At 37.8% G+C, this 18,871-nt stretch overlaps 1 protein-coding gene and 1 pseudogene across 1 annotated transcript in view; both read left to right on the plus strand.

The window, feature by feature from the left end:
* Positions 1 to 1,664, plus strand: part of LOC138033315 (uncharacterized) — a 1,716-nt pseudogene extending 52 nt beyond the window's left edge.
* The window catches only part of LOC138032561 (myosin IE heavy chain-like), a 56,778-nt gene that overhangs the window by 550 nt on the left and 37,357 nt on the right, over positions 1 to 18,871 (plus strand). The window contains exons 3-5 of the mRNA XM_068880268.1: positions 5,444 to 5,671; positions 9,404 to 9,518; positions 15,220 to 15,272. Of these exons, the coding sequence (XP_068736369.1) occupies positions 5,444 to 5,671; positions 9,404 to 9,518; positions 15,220 to 15,272 (396 nt within the window). The remainder of the gene's footprint in view (positions 1 to 5,443; positions 5,672 to 9,403; positions 9,519 to 15,219; positions 15,273 to 18,871) is intronic.

Raw genomic sequence — 18,871 nt, forward strand, 5'->3', positions numbered from 1 at the left:
TCAGTTTCAACGCTTGAGCGAATTTGTGATCATTTCGAATCTAATTAAGCACGCAAGAGTTTCAAGGGATTCCATTTTGAATATACCCGCTTGTATGACAATGTTTTATTGTTAGTATTAGAGGTTTAGAAGTGCAGTATTATAATTCTGAAGAATCCGGTGAACATTGGCCTTCTACAACGGAAACACCATACTGGATTTATACTAGTCCGACATACTCGCCATTTTGGTTTTGTGAATAAAAAAAAACCAAATTATAATTTCGTTGAAAGAAACCGGCTCGTGTTGGAAAACCAATTTGCGCATACAGCTCTTAGTGAAATAAGGTGGCTCTTTGCCAATATTCCACAACTGATGCTTTGCATTTCTGCATATTTTGTAATTACGCCAAAATTACGCCATACCAAGAGGCTACAGGTAGCCTACACTTTGTTCGAAGGATTTTTAGCCGACTTCCTTTTAGTTCACAGTATGTCCGTGGGTTTTTTTGTTACAATACCTTGGTAAATATCCAGTTTCAATTCTGTAGTCTGAAGACCACAGTGTACATTCCGTGACCCAATGATAGGGTTAAGTGTGATCGTGGATATTTGTTTTCATTTAAAACTCTTGTTAACCACATTGATTCTAATCAAAACCAGAAAACAGATGCTTTGCAAGTCTCTAAGATGATATTTAAAAATATTTAATACTTTTCCTTAACAATACTGGGAAAAATATAAATTAGGATATCTGTTTTACAGTCATACAATAACCCCATATTGCATTGCGTACAACAAAAACACTAAAACTTGTTTGCGGTCACGCACACAATTCTTTAATACATGTTTCCGTAGTCTTCTGTGGTTTAATGGTCATTGTGATTGCCTCTAAAGGAAGAGAGAAATGAAAAGACACCTGCCCGAAGAGGCTGTTGAAACAAGAAACACCCCCTAATGAGACACTTTTCACTACATTTGGGGAAATGGGTCCACAACCAATCAAAATTCAGTACCCTACAGCTGGTAGCTCATGTCTTCTGATAAAAACAAATGCAAGTAAAATATTTGCTAGTTCAATGGCAGAGAAAAGAGTTGGTGAAAATTGTCGCAATGTCAGTTTGGAAATCTAGGAAAGCAAAGCCATGCTGCGTCAGAGAGTACTTTCAGGCCCTCCAAACGGAATGAATGTTTGGTAGTTGTCTTTGCTGAAATTTGCTTTCATGTTGGGCTTCCCATAGTGCAAGATACAAAATACTCTGACCATGTGGCAGAAAAATTCTAAACTTGGGTCAGTTATACCAGTTTGTGAAGGGCCCCACTGTGGAAAGAACTTGTACTCTGATCAAAAGTAGTAAACAAAACCTTGAAATACCTGAGAAAGCAAGTCCATCCTGGCAGAAATCTGAAATGGTTGATTCTCCAGCAAGCAAAACATTGTTGAGAGAGGTTTCTCCCCTGAAATCAAGAAAGTCTTCCCCTTTGGTGGAGAAAACATTGATCAGTCAGTGTCGGTAGAGGATGAAATGCACCAATGACTCTTCATAGATAATCTGCTGAATGATGGATGGGGTTAAAAGCTTGTATCGTTATCCATCCGGAAACGTAATTGTACGAATTCCTTGAGAGTCGCAAACAAAAGCATTGGTCAAGAATATAGCCACTAAGTGTAAAACATGTCACTGAAGGAAGATGACACTTTGCCCGAATTAAAGCAGGCAATCTAAAATTTGTTATCCACGGAATTTTGGGAGTATTTAAAGTCTGGTTCCGATTTTAGAAATCTTAGTGAGCTTGCTGGTTTCTCAAATAATTATTTATGGAACAAGTGTGAATTTATTGACTGGTTTGGTTACACTGCGCTAGGTGCGAGTGGACTTACAGATGACTAAGTGCTTAGGTTGGCCAGATATAAAAAAATAAATTTATTTATTGATATGTACCGCACTCGATATCATCCAAACAACATTTGCTAACTTTAAGTGAAGGAGCTGTTAACCCCATCGATTTTTCTTGTGCCAACTGTGATCATAAATGACACTTTGAAGCGGACACACAACTAGTGTGGTTGAAGGTTTCCCTGTCATAGTTTCTTTTACACCAACATTAATATTTTGAAATATCAAGCTTTTACCAAATCCTGTTGATAGCACAGCCAGCAGATCTTTTCCAGATAACAGAGGAATAAATATAATAATTATTGCATCTTTTAGCTGCATACGCAATTTGCGAGACATTCCGAGTTCTGATAAATAATGAAGAGCTTTTTTTAAACTGCGAATCAAAGTTTTCAACAATATACACCATTTTCCTCCTTCCCGCAATTAGTGAAAATAAATATTGAAAGATTGACAGGCAGTGGTCAAAGTTGCACCAATCAGAAACTCCGTTATGAGCGAACAGAGTTTGTCTGAAAGAACAATGGCTTCAGACAGGCGTATATATTTTTTTCTTTCCCCTTCGCCCTCACCTCTCTCGCTCTCGCCTCTCCCCAAACTCCCTCTGCTCCAGAAATTCAAGAAGGCAGCCAAAATTACATGCTGAGCCCGTGACCACTAAAATAATTGCCTGCATTGCAGGCTAGACAAATCCCAAAACACGTCTAGGGGTAGCAATGCGTATCTTATTTACTTGAATATATTAGGCCATGGCGCTTCTTTAATTTATCAGGGCTCAAATGTGGGGCTTATTTCAAGGGTGGTGCCTATTTTAGGGCAGCGCTTACTTAAAAATTAGATGCCACACAGGAATATTTTTTATCATTTTAACAATTCATTTTCTATCTGTACGGAAATTGACAGAAATGTCTTTCAATTGTCACCATTTGACTCTGACAAGCTGTGAAATACAATCACTTTGAACTGAAGAACATCAGGTTTTGTTGTAAATAAATTTCCCATGCTATGTTAATTAGAGTCAGTTACTTTTTAGTGTTTTTTTTAATTTGACAAAATTCCTTGAATAAGTGCCACATTGGGGATGCAGTGCTTATTCAGGGGCGGTGCTTAGTTGCTTTTTTGTCCCAAATGGGGTGGTTATTCGAGGGGGGCACTTGTTCGGGGTGCCAGGCACTTACTAGTAAATACAGTATGTCAACTACGGATTGCAGACTGCCTACTCAGACTAGGGAGGCACACAGTCAGAGTACTATGTATTGAATAATTTCCACTGTGGACTGAGTATAAAAATAATGATAACTTGACTATCTATGCTACGCTAAAAATAAAACAAGTCACACCATTTATAATCAAGTTGCCAACAATTAGCATCAATTTGTTTGCTGACCAAAGCAACTTCCTCGCAATTTATGTCACTTCTCTTGTTGTGCAATTCATGTATTCAAGGCCCGCGCATCGAATGTCAAGCTCGATAATTTCAATTCAAGATGCTTGTTTTATAAATCAAGAAGGGAGAGAATAGCTTTTGATCAATTCTATTTTCGAGGGGGACTGAACACCTGTGGCAAAATGATTAAACGCGAGCAAATCTGAGCGAGACAGTGGCCGCTGAAAGTATCGAGGATCTTGGTCTACAGGCGAATCTTTCACTCAGCCCAAGCACAGGAATACTCGTTCCTCGCATGTCGCTATAACTTCACCCAGTTCCCGAAGTTGTGAAGAGTAACTCGCTCAGAGACCCAATTGCGAATGAACAGCAAAATGAAGCACATCTACAACAAGCAGTTTGAGTAACCAATATAATCCACCAGAAAATTATGGCTACAAAAACTGACAACAGGAGACATTAGGGAGTTTAAGAAACCAAGAAGGCTATGGCGACGAAAACGTTACTTCAAACTATTAGCTTGAGCTATCCTAAGTGCTAAGTGTTTCAAGGCGTTTCCATCTTGTTTACGTTGTATAAGATAGGCGAAGTATTCGATAACCAGAATCGTACGAATGGATTTGAAAAAAAGAGAAAGAACAAAAGATTCACTGTTTGTTGTCCATGTTGTCGTCAAAACCCGAAAATTGGTCATTTTACGTTGTTGTTTTGATGAGTACGAGAGAGTCTGCCTTACAAAAATGCATGCTGCACGTGCAGCATGATAATTTCTTCCTCTTTTAGGGCCTGTTTAATTTATAAGAGGCGAGCCAGCCCCGTTAGACAGGCTGGCCCGGTAAAAGGGATGAAGTGTTTATATGGACGATTTCAGCCAGGTTTACCGGGATGAATTTTAGGAATTTGTTTATGTGTCTTGTAACTGTCAAAGTCACGCATGGGGTACCTGGTGAATTTTCTTGCTTTGACTTTCGAAACGAAAGGTTCATTTTAGCACTAGCAAGTACGGAATGGCATTTTAAAACAAAAGATGCAAAAATAATCCTGTGATTATGCAAATCCGACTACATTTTCAAGGCAATCCACACGTCATGAGAATTTTTCATCCCAGCAAACTGGGCTGGACCGTTTATATGAGAATTTTTCAGCCTGGCTTGCCGAGATCTCCGTAGCTCAGACCGGGATCTCGGCAAGTGGGCCAGCCCGCCTTCTGATATAAACAAACCGAAATTTTACTAAAAAAAAACAGGCATGAGCCGAGATCTTGGCAAAGGGGGCCAAGCCGGACTGGCCCGCCTCATATATTAAAACAGGTGATATTACTGTTTTTTGGTGTTGTCGTTGCCGTAGCAGGCGGCATTTCTTAAACTCCCTATTGGGACGATAAATGGGTTGCCCGCCATTACTGGTGCAGTTCCCCTTGAAAATAGAATTGATCAAAAGCTATTCTCTCCCTTCTTGATTTATAAAACAAGCATCTTGAATTGAAATTATCGAGCTTGACATTCGATGCGCGGGCCTTGAATACATGAATTGCACAACAAGAGAAGTGACAAATTGTGAGGAATTTGATTTGGTCAACAAACAAACTGATGCTAATTGTTGTCAACTTGAGTGTTAATTGTGCAAGTTGTTTTATTTTTTAGCGGACTTGATATTTTATCACGTATGGCGTAGCATAACTATCACTGTCTAGCTTCCAGAAACAGTCATACTGCCTTGAAAACCTGAAACTGTCTCTAGGGAAAATTTTATGAAAAATCTTACCTTACAGCAGAGTAAAGGTCCAAAGTGGCAATTTATCCAAGAAATAATGATCCATATGAAATGACCAGAATACACAGAAGATATGGTAGTGTTGCATTTATGGCAAAGGGCAAACTTCAGGCTAAAATTTGGATTTGACCAAAATTTAAAATCTTCTGATTTATCTTATCTAATTTTTTGCATGTCATATAAAGATACGCCATGAAATGGTATCAATGAGCACATGTATCCTAAGGACAAGCTGAGCTACCTGCCATTTGCCCTCTCACTTAAAGACAAATTATGACAATTAACCTCTCTGATATTCCACCTGTATTTGTATGTTTGCTATGTTCTTCTCCAATGAAAGCAAAAGTAAGGGGATATGCAAAGTCTAGCCTTGATTTGAGGTGTTGTCGCTTTATTTTGTCTGCTAGGTGATGCAAGCCTATCAAAAGTCAAGAGCTGACAGTCAGCTTGCCCCTCATGTGTTTCGCATGTGTCAGGACATCCTCAGATCAATGCACTACTCTTTAAAACGTCAATGTTGTGTGTTAGCAGGTGACAGTGCATCAGGGAAGACAGAGTGTTTAAAGCATATTCTATGGTACATTGTACATGCTACAACACTCACTAATGTCAGCCTAAAGCCAAAGTTCTCACAGGTAGAGTGTGTTAATTAAACATTTTCTGTGGGGCAGGTACAAAAGTCAGACTGGATCAACTTGTATTGCTCAGTTTGTATCGAGCAAAAAACGGTTTTCTTAACCTATTCGACATTTGCCGCAATTTCACCAAGGTTACCTTAAAGATTAGGGCGGGGACAATTTCTTGAAGACCTTTTTTTACGTCGATCCTAGGTGAGCGATCTGAGTTGATCCGGTCCAACTTTTCTACCTGTGTTTTTCTGTGTGCAATTTGTTTATTTTAATATCAGATTCTTTGTCCAGTACTTGCTACCCTTGATCTACTGGCACTCTTGTGGAGATATATGTCTGATCACCTATATTCATGCACAATTTGCACTTACATCTTAAAATTTAGAGCAAATTTGAGAACTAAAAATAACCAATTTCAACTACATGTAATTGTAAAATGGCCTTTCATTTAGGAATTAAGAGAAACCCTATTTGGAAGTACTTCACTAGTACTGTTTGATCATTAGATAACAGTTTGAACAACAAATGCCCCAGGCTAATAAAGCAGACCAGGCAGCTGAACATGCATTAATTTTGAGCACTCACATTCACAAATTAACCTAATTAGATGCATGCCCAATTTTGACATCCAACATTTGTGAAGTGTCCCTTTATTTGAGTCTAAGCCTAAGTGCTACATATTTCCAACAATTCCAACCATATTAGGTTAGGTTGCTGAGCAAACAACAGTAAAATGGCCTATTCTAGACATCCTCGAATTAGGTTTACTTGTGAAACACAAGTTGATGGAAAACTGTGTTTCCTTGATGTTTCAGTGGACATTTCAGGGTTTTCTTGTAAGACCTTGATTTATCCAAAAAAAGAACTTACACTGGGCTTCTTACAAATTTTCTGAGTTTTACTTCAAATATAAGATTGGTCTAATTCGTACGCTGGTTGGTAGAATTTTAAAATCAACAATACCCCCATTCGATCGGACAAAGATCCTCACTAACTCTCTTTAACCCTTCAATGTAATTCTTTTCCATATCATTTGATAGATAAGATAATTTAACAGTTTAACAGTTTCATGATGAATGATGACAGAGGCAGCCGAGAGTAGAGAACACCCACTCGCATTCTTGGTGCGCAGTTGCCTATGTTGAAGCCCATACGGGCGTATGGAAAACCCAGAAATCCGGAAACGGAACCTGAACCGGAATAGGAAAAAGAAGAAGAAAGGTCGATGATATCCAGTTGTCTTATTTCAGCTAAAAGAGTTTACACACTTTAAACTGCAAAATTGATTTTTACTGATATTGTCGCGTTAACATTGAGACTCCTCCTTGTCCCTTGGTGGCGTGGGAGCAAATTTGCTACTGAAGCCATGGATGAAAGGAGTCCACAAAGAAAAGTAAAAGACAAAAGAATTCTGAATCACCTTATTTATTGAAATAGAATATTAAGGTAAACAACTACGAACCTCACCTTCCAGATCTCACCGCACTGGAGATCTGGAAGAAACACGGGAAAGGTGAGCACTAATTAACCTGCATGGCAGGTGTTCGCGGGGGAAAGAGAAGGGAAAGGGAGAACCACGGGAGAACGAGGAGGGTGCAAGTGAAAGGACCCCCTAATTAATATGCATATACATAAGGCAGCTGCCAAATCACTAACTGTCAAATGGCATCCAATCAAAAACGTTCACAGGAAAATGCGCTACGCAGGAATGTTGTTTACCGCGCCATTATTTCGAAAACTCTCACGGCAGAGAGTAGTGTGAAACCAAAACACTGTCGCTCGAAAAAGGAGCAGTCTTTCAACGACGTGTGACGAGTTTGTGAAACGTGTTTACTGACGCAATATGTCGCAACAAAATCTTGTGTGAATTTGTTCAGACCATCACTGAAAAAGAAATCGTTTGGTATTGTATGCCACCCTGCAGAACGACTAACAAATGTGGCTGGAATCCATTTTTTAAAAAATATTTTGAAAATTCTTCAGAACTTGTTTGCAACGTGTGTGTAAGGAAAATTAAAAGCTGTTGCATAATCTCGAATTTCTATCCAAAACGTTTTGAATCAGATCAAAAAGTTTGCGGCCTTTTTTAAGATTGTTTACGTGAGAGCTCGAAAACAAAGTGACGTTGAATTCAACCGCAATGTTGGTGTTGATTGACACAAATTCAATTCTAGCTAGCAAATTACAATTTATACCATTAGAATCTGAGTGTAAAAATTCGAAAAAACAATAGCATCCTCCCCTTCTTCCACGCGCGCCCTCCTCGTTCTCCCGCCGATTTCCTTTCCCTTCTCCTTCCCCTTCAAATGCCTGCCACGCAGGTTAATTAGTGCTCACCTTTAATTTCCCACGTTTCTTCTCGATCTCCAGTGCAGCGAGATCTGGAAGGGGAGGTTCGTAGTTGTTTACCCCTAACATTTTATTCCAATAAATAAGGTGAATTTCTTTTGTCTTTTGTGGACTCCTTTCATCCATTGCTTCAGTTAAACAACTTTGCTCCCACACCACCAAGGGACAAGGAGAAGCCTCAATGTCAATCATTTTCGTAACTTGAGCCGTTTAAAACATGTCAAGTGATGCCAATGGTACAAACTTTGTAGTTACAACAATATCCTGAAAAAGGAAATTTGCAGTTTAAAGTGTGTAATATAACATTCACCTTTTTTAACTAAACTAAAACAACTGGATATCATTGACCTTTATTGTTCTCATTCCAGTTCCGGTTCTGGTTCCGGTTCCGGATTCCGGATTTCTAGGTTTTCCATATGCCCAGCCTATACCGTATAACCTAAGATCAGGCGCGCTACACAGTCTACCAAACCACTGAAACAAACTAAGAGAAGCCAGGACTTCTTTACCACCAATTAATATCATAATAATATTAGAATCGAACATTATTAGTTCCTAAATATTGGACTGTTTAATACAGTCACTCTGTAACAATCTGACTTTGAATGATACGACTGGATACCCAACCGCAAGCGAGTTCTAGCCTCCCACAAAGGTCGAACAATTTCACCAAGTTCCTAAAGTCTGCTATCTAGTATATACCGGTATGTTCACTAGTTTTCAAGCCACATAACCTAGTCTTAGAACTTCTCATTAAGACAATCAATTTCAAATGGATAAAGGGGAAAGTTACTGTTAATGTCTCCTGTACCACCTCTGCCAGTCTTCTTACTATTTCAGCCACCATTCCTAACTTTCCGATCCTTGCGAGCCCTCATTCAACTACATCAGTGGTTACCATTACCAAGGATACGAAATTGAAGGGCAAGTCATTCATGTGTGAATTTAAGTTCGATTCAAGAGTTGCAAGTTGAAGTCGAATGTGAAATACAGAATTTTCCACTTCAATGTCAAATTCACAACTTGGTCAATATGTCAAATTCTGATGTTGAATTTTGGCAGAGATATAACTCCATACTAATTACGGTTGACTACGATTCTAAATTAACTCTAACGGAATAAACTATACAGTTAAGGAAACAAGGAACATGCAGGAGTGAAACAAAAAGGAATTTTGTGACAGTTATACTGGCTAGCTTTTTGTAGTGGTATCAAGTGTTCTGCTAGAGAATGGATTATTTTTCTGGCAAAGCTCGCATATAGAAAGCTAAACTTCCGAAGACAGTGCTCTTTTTCTGAGGACGAGATGGAGAGACAAAGTTCATTCTGATTATTGTTCACATTCTTCATGTTAGACTTTTTTCTTTAAAAAATCTTTGCTGTCACCAGGTCCAGTTCATTCTGGAAGCTTTTGGAAATGCAGTCACTCATCACAACAGCAATTCCAGCCGATTTACATTGTACTGGGAGGTCTACTTTTCTCCTCAAGGCAAATTATCTGGAGGTAAGAAAAAATTGAATTGCTCTAGCTGTCCTTTTTAGTGATTGTCTTGTAAAAGAAATATATGGGATGTTGTGATCCAGGTAAGGTTAGTAAAATTTGTGCAGTCAATTATAACATTGTACTCATCTCAAGGAAAAATGTGTACCAATTTTCTCCTGCTATGAACTATCTTCTTTATTGATCATGAGTCATCTGCTTGGGAGGAAGACTTTGATGTCTTTCATGATATGTCTTCAATTTATACTGTCTTAATGATATTACTTTACTAATTTCAACACCTCAACATTACAATTGACTACCCTTCAACATTTTTAGTAACAGTAGTATATGTAGAGTGTTAATGTCATGTGATCCTTCATACAGTACATGTATTTATGTGGCTTACATGTAGTTCACACTGAAAGGTCAAATTGTACTCCTGTACAAAGCACTCACTTTTTTTCTCGAGTTTGCTAAACCATGATTGATTGCATGATACTTCTCTTAGGGCGAAGTTGTTTGAGGTCATATTAGAGCTTATCAAGATTACCACCATGGCAGCTTCTAAAGCCGTGTTCACACTTAACGTTAATATAATTATGATCAACGGAAGTATAATTCAGGCTATCACACTCCATTTAATTTTATTCAATTATAATTCTGTTCACATCTACAAAAATTCAAATACATGCAATAGGGTAACATCACAGTGTGAGACAAAATGGCGCTGTATCGCGTGGCTGCCACAATCATCATCACCATGCTTGAGGTGATGAGAGAGCCAAGGATAGCTTCTGAGAACAGAAGATGACAAATCCAAATCTTTGCTCCATAAAGCGATTAGAAGTTTCGTCTGCTCATACCACCACGTGTTTGCCATTCTGTTCAATTACGCACTGTAATTACTTCAAACAACCCCCTTGAGGTTGTTTGAAGTAATTATAATCCAGTTATATTCCATAAGGTCGCAATATTAGCAAGTATGATAAATACTGTAAGAAACAGACAACTTTTTTAAAAGACATGTTTCGGCATGCTTATGCCATCATCAGTTTAATGAGTTCCTAAGTGTGAACAGTACGGTTGTGAGTGCTGGCGAATGACCAAAACAGATGAGAAAAAGCTGGATGCATTCTTACATAAGAGCCTTCGTCGGATGTTTAAGATCTACTGGCCAATGCAGTTAACAAACGAGGAGATTAGAGCAAGAGCAGGATTGGAGACAATAAGTAAGCAAGTGGCAAGGAGGAGATGGACGTGGTTGGGCCATGTCCTCAGAATGGACCATTGCTCACATCCACGAATTGCTCTAACATGGGTGCCTGAAGGCAAACAGAAAAGGGGTAGACCGTGTGAGACTTGGAGAAGGACTATCTAAAGAGAGATGAAAGAGAACAGTTTAGGAACATGGGCAGCAGCAGCATCAGCTGCGGAGGACAGAACAGCCTGGAGGCAGAGAGCCTACAGCCCAATTCTCCACTTGGAGAACGGATAAATGATGATGAAGTGTGAACAGTTATAAAGTCTATGGGTAGATGAAAAAATTATTACGTGACGTAATACAAAAGCAGGTACATTATTTTACAGCGTGACACCAAACATCAAGGTGTAAACTAAAATGAGAAAAGTGTTGTAATGCTGCAATTGTTTGTTAAGGTCCGGTTTGATCTTATTTATATAAAAAGCTTCTTTGAGTTTTAAATCAATTGAGTTGCTGGCAGAATCCAGAATACTAAAGCACGAAGGGGAGTATTTGTTCTTACATAAAGGAGATGTGTCAAAATACTTAAAAATATGCGAGTTTTTATTAGTTTCCGTGTGTTCCTTTATCCTGGTAGAAAAGTGCCAACTAGTTTCGCCAATATACAATGGGAATTACAACACGCACAAGAAAATTGGTAAACTACCATGGAATTTAGAGCAACAGGAGTATGATCTTTAACACTAAATATGTTTTTAATTTTGAATGAAGTGAAAACTAATTTGATAGTTAGGTCAGATTTGCTAAAGCGCTTTAGTAAGCTGTCGGAGTTTAAGTTTCGCTATTTTTGGAATAATGGCCGACAAAAGGGAGTTTAAAATAACGTGACTGTATTATATATTGTCATGATTAGTGTTCCAGCTTTTTTGAGAAAAAGACCCGTCAAGATACCACTTGAAAGTTCTGTCAATAATGTGCGAGGGAAATGAATTACAAGGTTACAAAAACGGTTTTGTAGTGTGTGCCTCAGTCAGCTGGGGGCACACAGTTTTCCATAAGATCTAAACTCTTTCTCATGATAGCTTTTTAAGTTTACTCTCAATCTGGAAGTTTAAATTAACGTAAAGGACCCAACCTGACAAACAACCAACATAAAGCTTTCATGATCAATTATTTCTTTAGCTTATAAACTACTTGTTCATATCAACACCTACTCAACTTCAATAGGCTAGGTCTAGTGATGGACTGGTTTGCTCTGTATAGAGTCCTGTAGATCTAAAAAATCCAATGGTCAACTATAGGCAGGTACAAAAGTCAGACAGGATCAACTTGGATCGCTCACCTCGGATCGACATAAAAGAAGGAAGGAAGCAGGAGAGTCAAGCTTGATAATGTGTATTCCCAGTGGAGATCAGTCTACACAGGTCTCCCACAAGGGTCTCTGCTAGATCTGCTATTATTTAATGTTTATATGAACGATCTTAATTACTGTGTAAAAGGCACTTCTCTTAGACTTTATGCAGATGACACGACCTCATACGCCTCTGATGCATCTCCTCTATTCCTTGAATACTTAATTAACTCTGACTTGGAGATTGTATCGAATTGGTTTCAACAGAATTACACTGTATTTACCTGTAAATGTTAGTAAGACCCAGACGTTGGTCTTTCATTGTACCATTATGACTTTCATCTAGATAATACCAATGTCAAAATAACAGATAGTCTTAAGATCCTAGGAGTAACCATAGATAGCAAGCTGTCCTTCAAGCCACATACATGTATATCAGAGCAGTTGAAAAAGGCTTGCACCAAACCATCTGCTTTGCGCAAGGTGCGCAAGTTCATCCCTCAGACTACTATGATAAGGTTATATAAAGCATACATAATTTACTGCCACATTTAGAGTACTGTTAGTAGCCCTTTATTGCTCAGAATCTCTAATGGGCTGAATGACAAGCTAGAAGATACAAATTATTATTATATAGTTACTAACAACTAAATTAGGTTTGTCAAAATCAATGGAATATAACCATCTTTTAAATATAGGACATTTACAAACATTACAGGCAAGAAGATGTTTTCAAGCCCTAATGCTTCTGTATAAATGAATGGATGGGCAGGGCCCAAGCTATCTCAGTGAACAATTCAACGTTTTGAATGTCAACTATGATCAACACGGTGCTGGCTGTCGATTAAAGTTGCCACCTGGATGGGACCTTGCCACCTTGGATGAGATGGCTTGATGGAATTTTTGTTAGCGTCTTGTCTTTTGATTTTTCTTAAGCCTTTGACTCAGTTTCCCACAGAATAGTGATTGATAAGCTTAGGACTGTGGCCGACATTAATCCCTATATTGTCAACTGTGTTATTGACTTTTTGAAAGATCATAAACAGAGGGTGTGCATTGATAACATCACAGTTCCTTTCCTGCCTATCAATCGTAGTGTGCCCCAGGGCACTGTTCTGGGGCCCGTACTTTTTACTATCATGGTTATATAATTATAAAATTAATGATATAATTCCCACTTCCAAAAATATCTTGATGACTGAATATGCAGATGACGTTACGTGTAGCATACCTGTTGGGCCTAATGTCAATGACTATGCCTCTAGGGAGGTAGAAAATATTAAAGCTTGGGCAGTGAAGAATTTAAGGAAACTCAATTTGAGTAAAACCAAGGAACTTGTCATGAAAGGAAGAACAACTTTGCCCTCTCCTGATGAAATTGTTGATATTAAACGTGTGTCGTATCTGAAGCTTCTTGGAGTGACATTTCAGGATTCGCCAACCATGCAACTGGAATAAGCATTTTGTTGACTTGATGGACAGAGCTCTTAAGCGTATGCATACCCTCAGAGTGTGCAAAAATAATGGTCATAGTATTTTCGACCTTCAGTATCTTTTTAACTCTCTTACATGTACATTGTATTATGTCACTCTTTACTTACTGTATCTGAGTTTAGGGTGTTGCTGCTTATAGTAAGTATTTGAGTCAAATTGATAGGCTACAGAAAAGGGCATTGAGATTTGGGTGCGTACAGTATGTACATGTAAGATCTATCAAACAGAATATCAAAGATGAGGATTTGAGATTATGGAGTAGTATTGTGGATAATCCCTCACACCCCCACGGAAAAGCAGAACCCTGCCACATCCCAAGTGTCAAAACAGAGAGGTTTAAGAAATGCTTTGTAAAATTAATAGATGCCTCTTCGACTTTAAATGAATCCTAATTAATTTAGTGCTTTGCATTTTAATACAGTTTTAACTGCATTTTACGATATGTTGTAAGTCGTAACATTTGTTTGATGACTTCAATAAAGACCTTATTATTATTGTTGTTATTATTATTATTATTATTATTATTATTATTATAATTATTATTATTATTATTATAGAGTGCTTGCATAAATCATTTTCATATATTTGTGCTAGATTATGGAATGGCATCCCATTCAAGGTGATGGAGGCAAAAGAACTCCCTTCTTTCAAGCGCGCCCTATGGGGCCAATATGAGGCAATAGATTTTTATAGCTTTTACATTAAGTGTTTATAGTATATTTGTATTGATAGATAGTTGGTCGTTTCTAGAATATTTATGAATTGTATTGATAAATTTTATCTTGTAAATACATGTACATGTAGTTTAGGAATTTTCTTTTGTATATTTTTTAGTCAACGTACACATTACGAGCCTCCGGCTCCTGGGTGTTTTACGTGGTCAAAATAAAGTCTTATCATTACGATCATTAATTATTATTGTTATTATTATTATTATTATTATTATTATTATTATTATTATTATTATTATTATTATTATTATTATTATTCGAGACTTCAAGAAATCACCCTAGCCCTAATCTTTATTAGCTAACCTTCAATTGGTGAAGTCATATGGCAAACATTGAATACATGTACTTTTGACTTACATGTACATGAGTGAAGTCAGATATCTTGATTAAGGCATTTATACTGGGTTAAGCTGTGGTGTCAACTAAATTTGCAACATAACAGTGATTTAACGACTTTAATGAGTTTCCATGAAAATTTACGAAAAAAAGATAATGTTTTTGTTGGTGAAGAGAATAAGAGAGGAAAAATAATCTTAGACTAAGACTTGTATAAGTTCCTTTGCAGAGGACAGTTTTTTGTGTAATAATATTGTGCAAAGCACATTTACAAATTAAATACTTGGTGTTCAGAGAAAGCAAAAAAGGGCCATGAATAAGTCATGGAACTCTATGCACTCAGACCATCCCATTCCACTCCATTTATTTGCATTTAATTTGCACTACTGGTAATTCCTTGTTTTGGTAATAAAATGTTCCTTGCAATTTGAAAGATGTCATCATGGAAGTCAGCGAAACAATTGGCTGCAGCCTCTCAGTTGCAACCAACATTTTACCCCAAATTGTTTTTTGAGCGTGTATGAAAAAGTTACTTCTACTTAGTTGTGTTGTCTGTTATTTTTTGTGGCTGATTCCAAGGGAGGTAATGAACGTTTTTGTTAACTGCAGGAAAAGTGCATCCGTACATGTTGGAGAAATCAAGGCTTGTTCATCAGCAAAAGGTACTGTGGGCATTTAAATTGAGGTCTACAGGTCAAAGTGTAAAAGGTTAGATTGGGACTCAGGGTCCCGTACCAACTGTCTCCTACACAGTGTTTGCAAAGAGTAGGCCGGGGACACAGTTCCAGGTCCCAATTAAGCTTACACCGTCCTGAAACTGTGTTCCGGGCTACTCTAAATGCAAACACTGTGTTACAGTGTAGGTTTGTTTAATGTCCCACAATGTTAATGACAAGAATTGTGAGACGAGGCCTTCTAGATGTGTTCAACGTCTTTATCCGGAAAAAATTCTAAAAGTCTTAAGTATCCATTTCCAGAGGTGATTACAAAGGGACCAGCACTTTCTCTTCAGCTATATTTTAAAAACCCCATTGGCAAGTGTTTGTCTGAGAAATTATGTTAAGATTTTTTTACTACTAGATTGTAAATGTAAACTGTTTTTACTTGGGGGTGAGAGCAAAACACAGTTCAAGCCCCAGTTGTTCGAAGGTGGGATAACTTTATCCTGTGGATAACAATTGACACACAATCTGTCAATTTGCAAATAATAATTTTAAAGGGGCCCTCAGAGCTAAACGCTGAGAACTTAGGAGCCCAACATATGAAGTGAAAGGCGTTGCTGTGAAAAATTAAGGAGCCCAGAGCTATTCTTTGAGAGCCCCAGGCTACCGGGCTCCTTGATTATATACTAATTTTTCAAATATATGTTGCAGTTAATTTTTGTTTTCAGTTAATTTTTATTCTCAAATAGTTAGTTTTTTTCTAACTAGGTGATTTTATTTTTTCAACTAGTTTTTTTTTTCTAACCAGGTGATTTTATTTTTAACCAAGTAGGTAATATTTTCTTAACTAGGTAATGTTTTTTTAACTAAGTAGGTAAATTTTTCAAAAACTGTGTAAAAGTTTGCTCTCGGGTGCTATCAAAGACCAACAAAATTATTTTTAGTGATTAGGGTCAAATGCTCAGCATAGTGATTTAGGTTTGCTGAGCACTCATTTTGAATGGTTAGCCTTCTTGTAAGGTTACTGGGACACTGCCTGCATTTTAGGAATTAGGGTTAAGCTTTCAATTTAGTGATTAGGGTTATGCACTGTCTTATAATGTAAACCAGTTAGCATTCCAGGAGGTGTATGACAACTGCAGACTGTCTACATCAAATATCGCTGATAAACAGTATTTATTAAGTCTAAGCACCCATTTGATTAGCGTTGATAAGCAGTATTTGAGTCTAAGCACCCATTTTAAAATGGTTAGCTTTCAAATATAACTGTGAGTTAGGGTTAGTCTGCAAGTGTCAGACACTGCATTCCAGCTAGGTAAAGGATTGGCATGCATTGTAGTGATTGGAGTATCACTTATTTGAAGTGTTTTGTCTAAAACAACCGTCATTGGCTGGGTTAAGACTATTGGTTGATGGTTATTGGAAGTAAAGCAGTCTTTCATTTGTTGGATAAAGGGGTCAGCTCCTACCTACTGCCTTTCATTCATTTTTCACTAAAGTAACTAATATTCATAAATATAATACTAGACTTGCAGCAAAACAATCTTACTATCTTCCTTTTGTTAGAACAGTACTATAATTACAGCAAGTTTAATATTCGGTACTAACTATGATTATTGTTTTTATATTCCTCCTATTTTTGCGATGTATATGTGTGGGTACATGTATGTGTGTCTGACCTAAATTATCCTAAACAAATTGTAATACTGGCTGCCTGCCCCTTTTAACTTTTGAGTTATTTCAGGCAGCCAGACCCCCTATATTTGGTCACTACTCAAGCAGAATGGTTTTTTAATATCAGTGATTTTTCCTAAGAGCAATTAGTACTCTTGGGGTACAGTGGACTGTGACCTTTTACCATTCAGTTGATCTCTATCAAAGAGAGGAATGTTGGAGCTGCCATTGGTTGGTGGGCATTTTCTAAGCATGGAATAAGCACATTTTGACGAGTGTGTTAACAACTTTCTGGTTGATTTCTGCATAATTTCTTGAAGCCACTTTTTTAGAGGTGTGTCCTCTGTGAGAAATTCAACTGTGCACTTGGGACAAGATTTGAAACGGTTCATGTTTTGGAACTACTTTCTAGATGTTTCCTGTGCCGGAGTATGCCGTTGCTGTAAGCCCATTTCTTTTGAGTAATCATCTGATGTTCCCAGTTTGTTAACTGTTTCGGCTCAGATCAATCTTCGCTTCCTGAAAGGCCGAGTTGCTTCTCTGTTTTTTCTTCCAAGAAATGTTTGACCTTGCTGTAAAAATCATCTTATAAGTAACAATTTTTTTTGTGAGTTTTTTTCAGTTCCTGTATTTCTTTATAGAAATCAATTTCATTTAGTTATATGCTATTGCATTGGCATGACTCCACCATTTTATCACTGCTAGATTTACCACTTGTGGCTGTGATGTCCAAATGTCAATAAATCGAAGTTTGGACCGATAGTGGCCTGGGATGAATAATGAAATATTTAATTATAAATTATTATGGGGAATTTGTATGAGTTGCTTGTGTGGTCAAGTGGATAAGATAGTGCAGGGCAGCAGATCCAGAGATTGGGAGAGCAAGTTCAAGTTTGGGTGAGTAAATAGAAAAGTCTTGAGTAGTATGAATTGTCTTTGAGAAGTGTTGTGGAGGGGGTGGGTATAAGGCTTAAGGCTAGCTACCTGGAAGGTGAGGGGGGTAGGTCTGTGAAGGAAAGGTGGGGTAGGATAGAGGCAAAGGGGAAGATCAGGGAGGGGAGGACAAGTAGAATGGAGAAAAGAAATGCCTTGTTCTTTTTTAGGCCCCCTAAAAAAACTAACTACACCCCCAAAAAAGGAAAACCCCTTTTAGACAGTTGATAAAAAACCTACAATCATAGAAAAGAGTAGTTGGGAAGGTTATGTAAATGGCCGCACCAGAGCTGTATTTCAACCTGCTTCTGTTAAAGCGCAAAAGAAATAGTTCTACCTTCTCTTATATAGCCCCCCTTTCCCCTATTCAATGTTGGAAGGTAACTGAACAATTTCCCACTGAAACGATTCAGTTTTGCACAACATTGAAGGAGGGGGGAGGGGAGAGAAGCAATGAAGACTTCAAAAGTGCTGACCTTCCCAACAGTTTTGTCTATGATTGTAGTTTCAAAAAAATTACCTAGATAAAAATACCGTAAACGTCCATGTATAAGCCGCATCCGTAGATAAGCCGCACCCCGAATTTAGAAGCACAGATTTTGGAAAAAAATGTAATACAATAAAGTTTGAAGTTCCAGTAACGTTCTATTGCTTTAAACCAACAAGGACAAACAATCAAGGTTTCACCATAAAGTTGAAATTCCTTCGATATTGAAACAAAACGAACGAGTGCTTAGTAGCCAAGCTTTAAATGTGGAGAGGAGTCAGGGCCAGGGCCTGGGTATCATGACCACGGATGTACCCGCAATAGCCGAAATAATTCATGCAGAACAGGAGCTTGATAATGCAGTCGACAAATTTGCCCAGAAGGTGGTCAAGGACAAAAAACAAAAATTAACTGCAACATATACATTGGTTTCATTCCTAGAAACATTTTTATGAATTAAAGTGGTGAAGTTCCAGATGACTGTAGGAACCAGGGCCTGCTGAGG

The sequence above is a fragment of the Montipora capricornis genome, chromosome 14 (genome assembly GCF_036669925.1).
Source record: "Montipora capricornis isolate CH-2021 chromosome 14, ASM3666992v2, whole genome shotgun sequence".
In the NCBI taxonomy this organism is placed as follows: Eukaryota; Metazoa; Cnidaria; class Anthozoa; order Scleractinia; family Acroporidae; genus Montipora; species Montipora capricornis.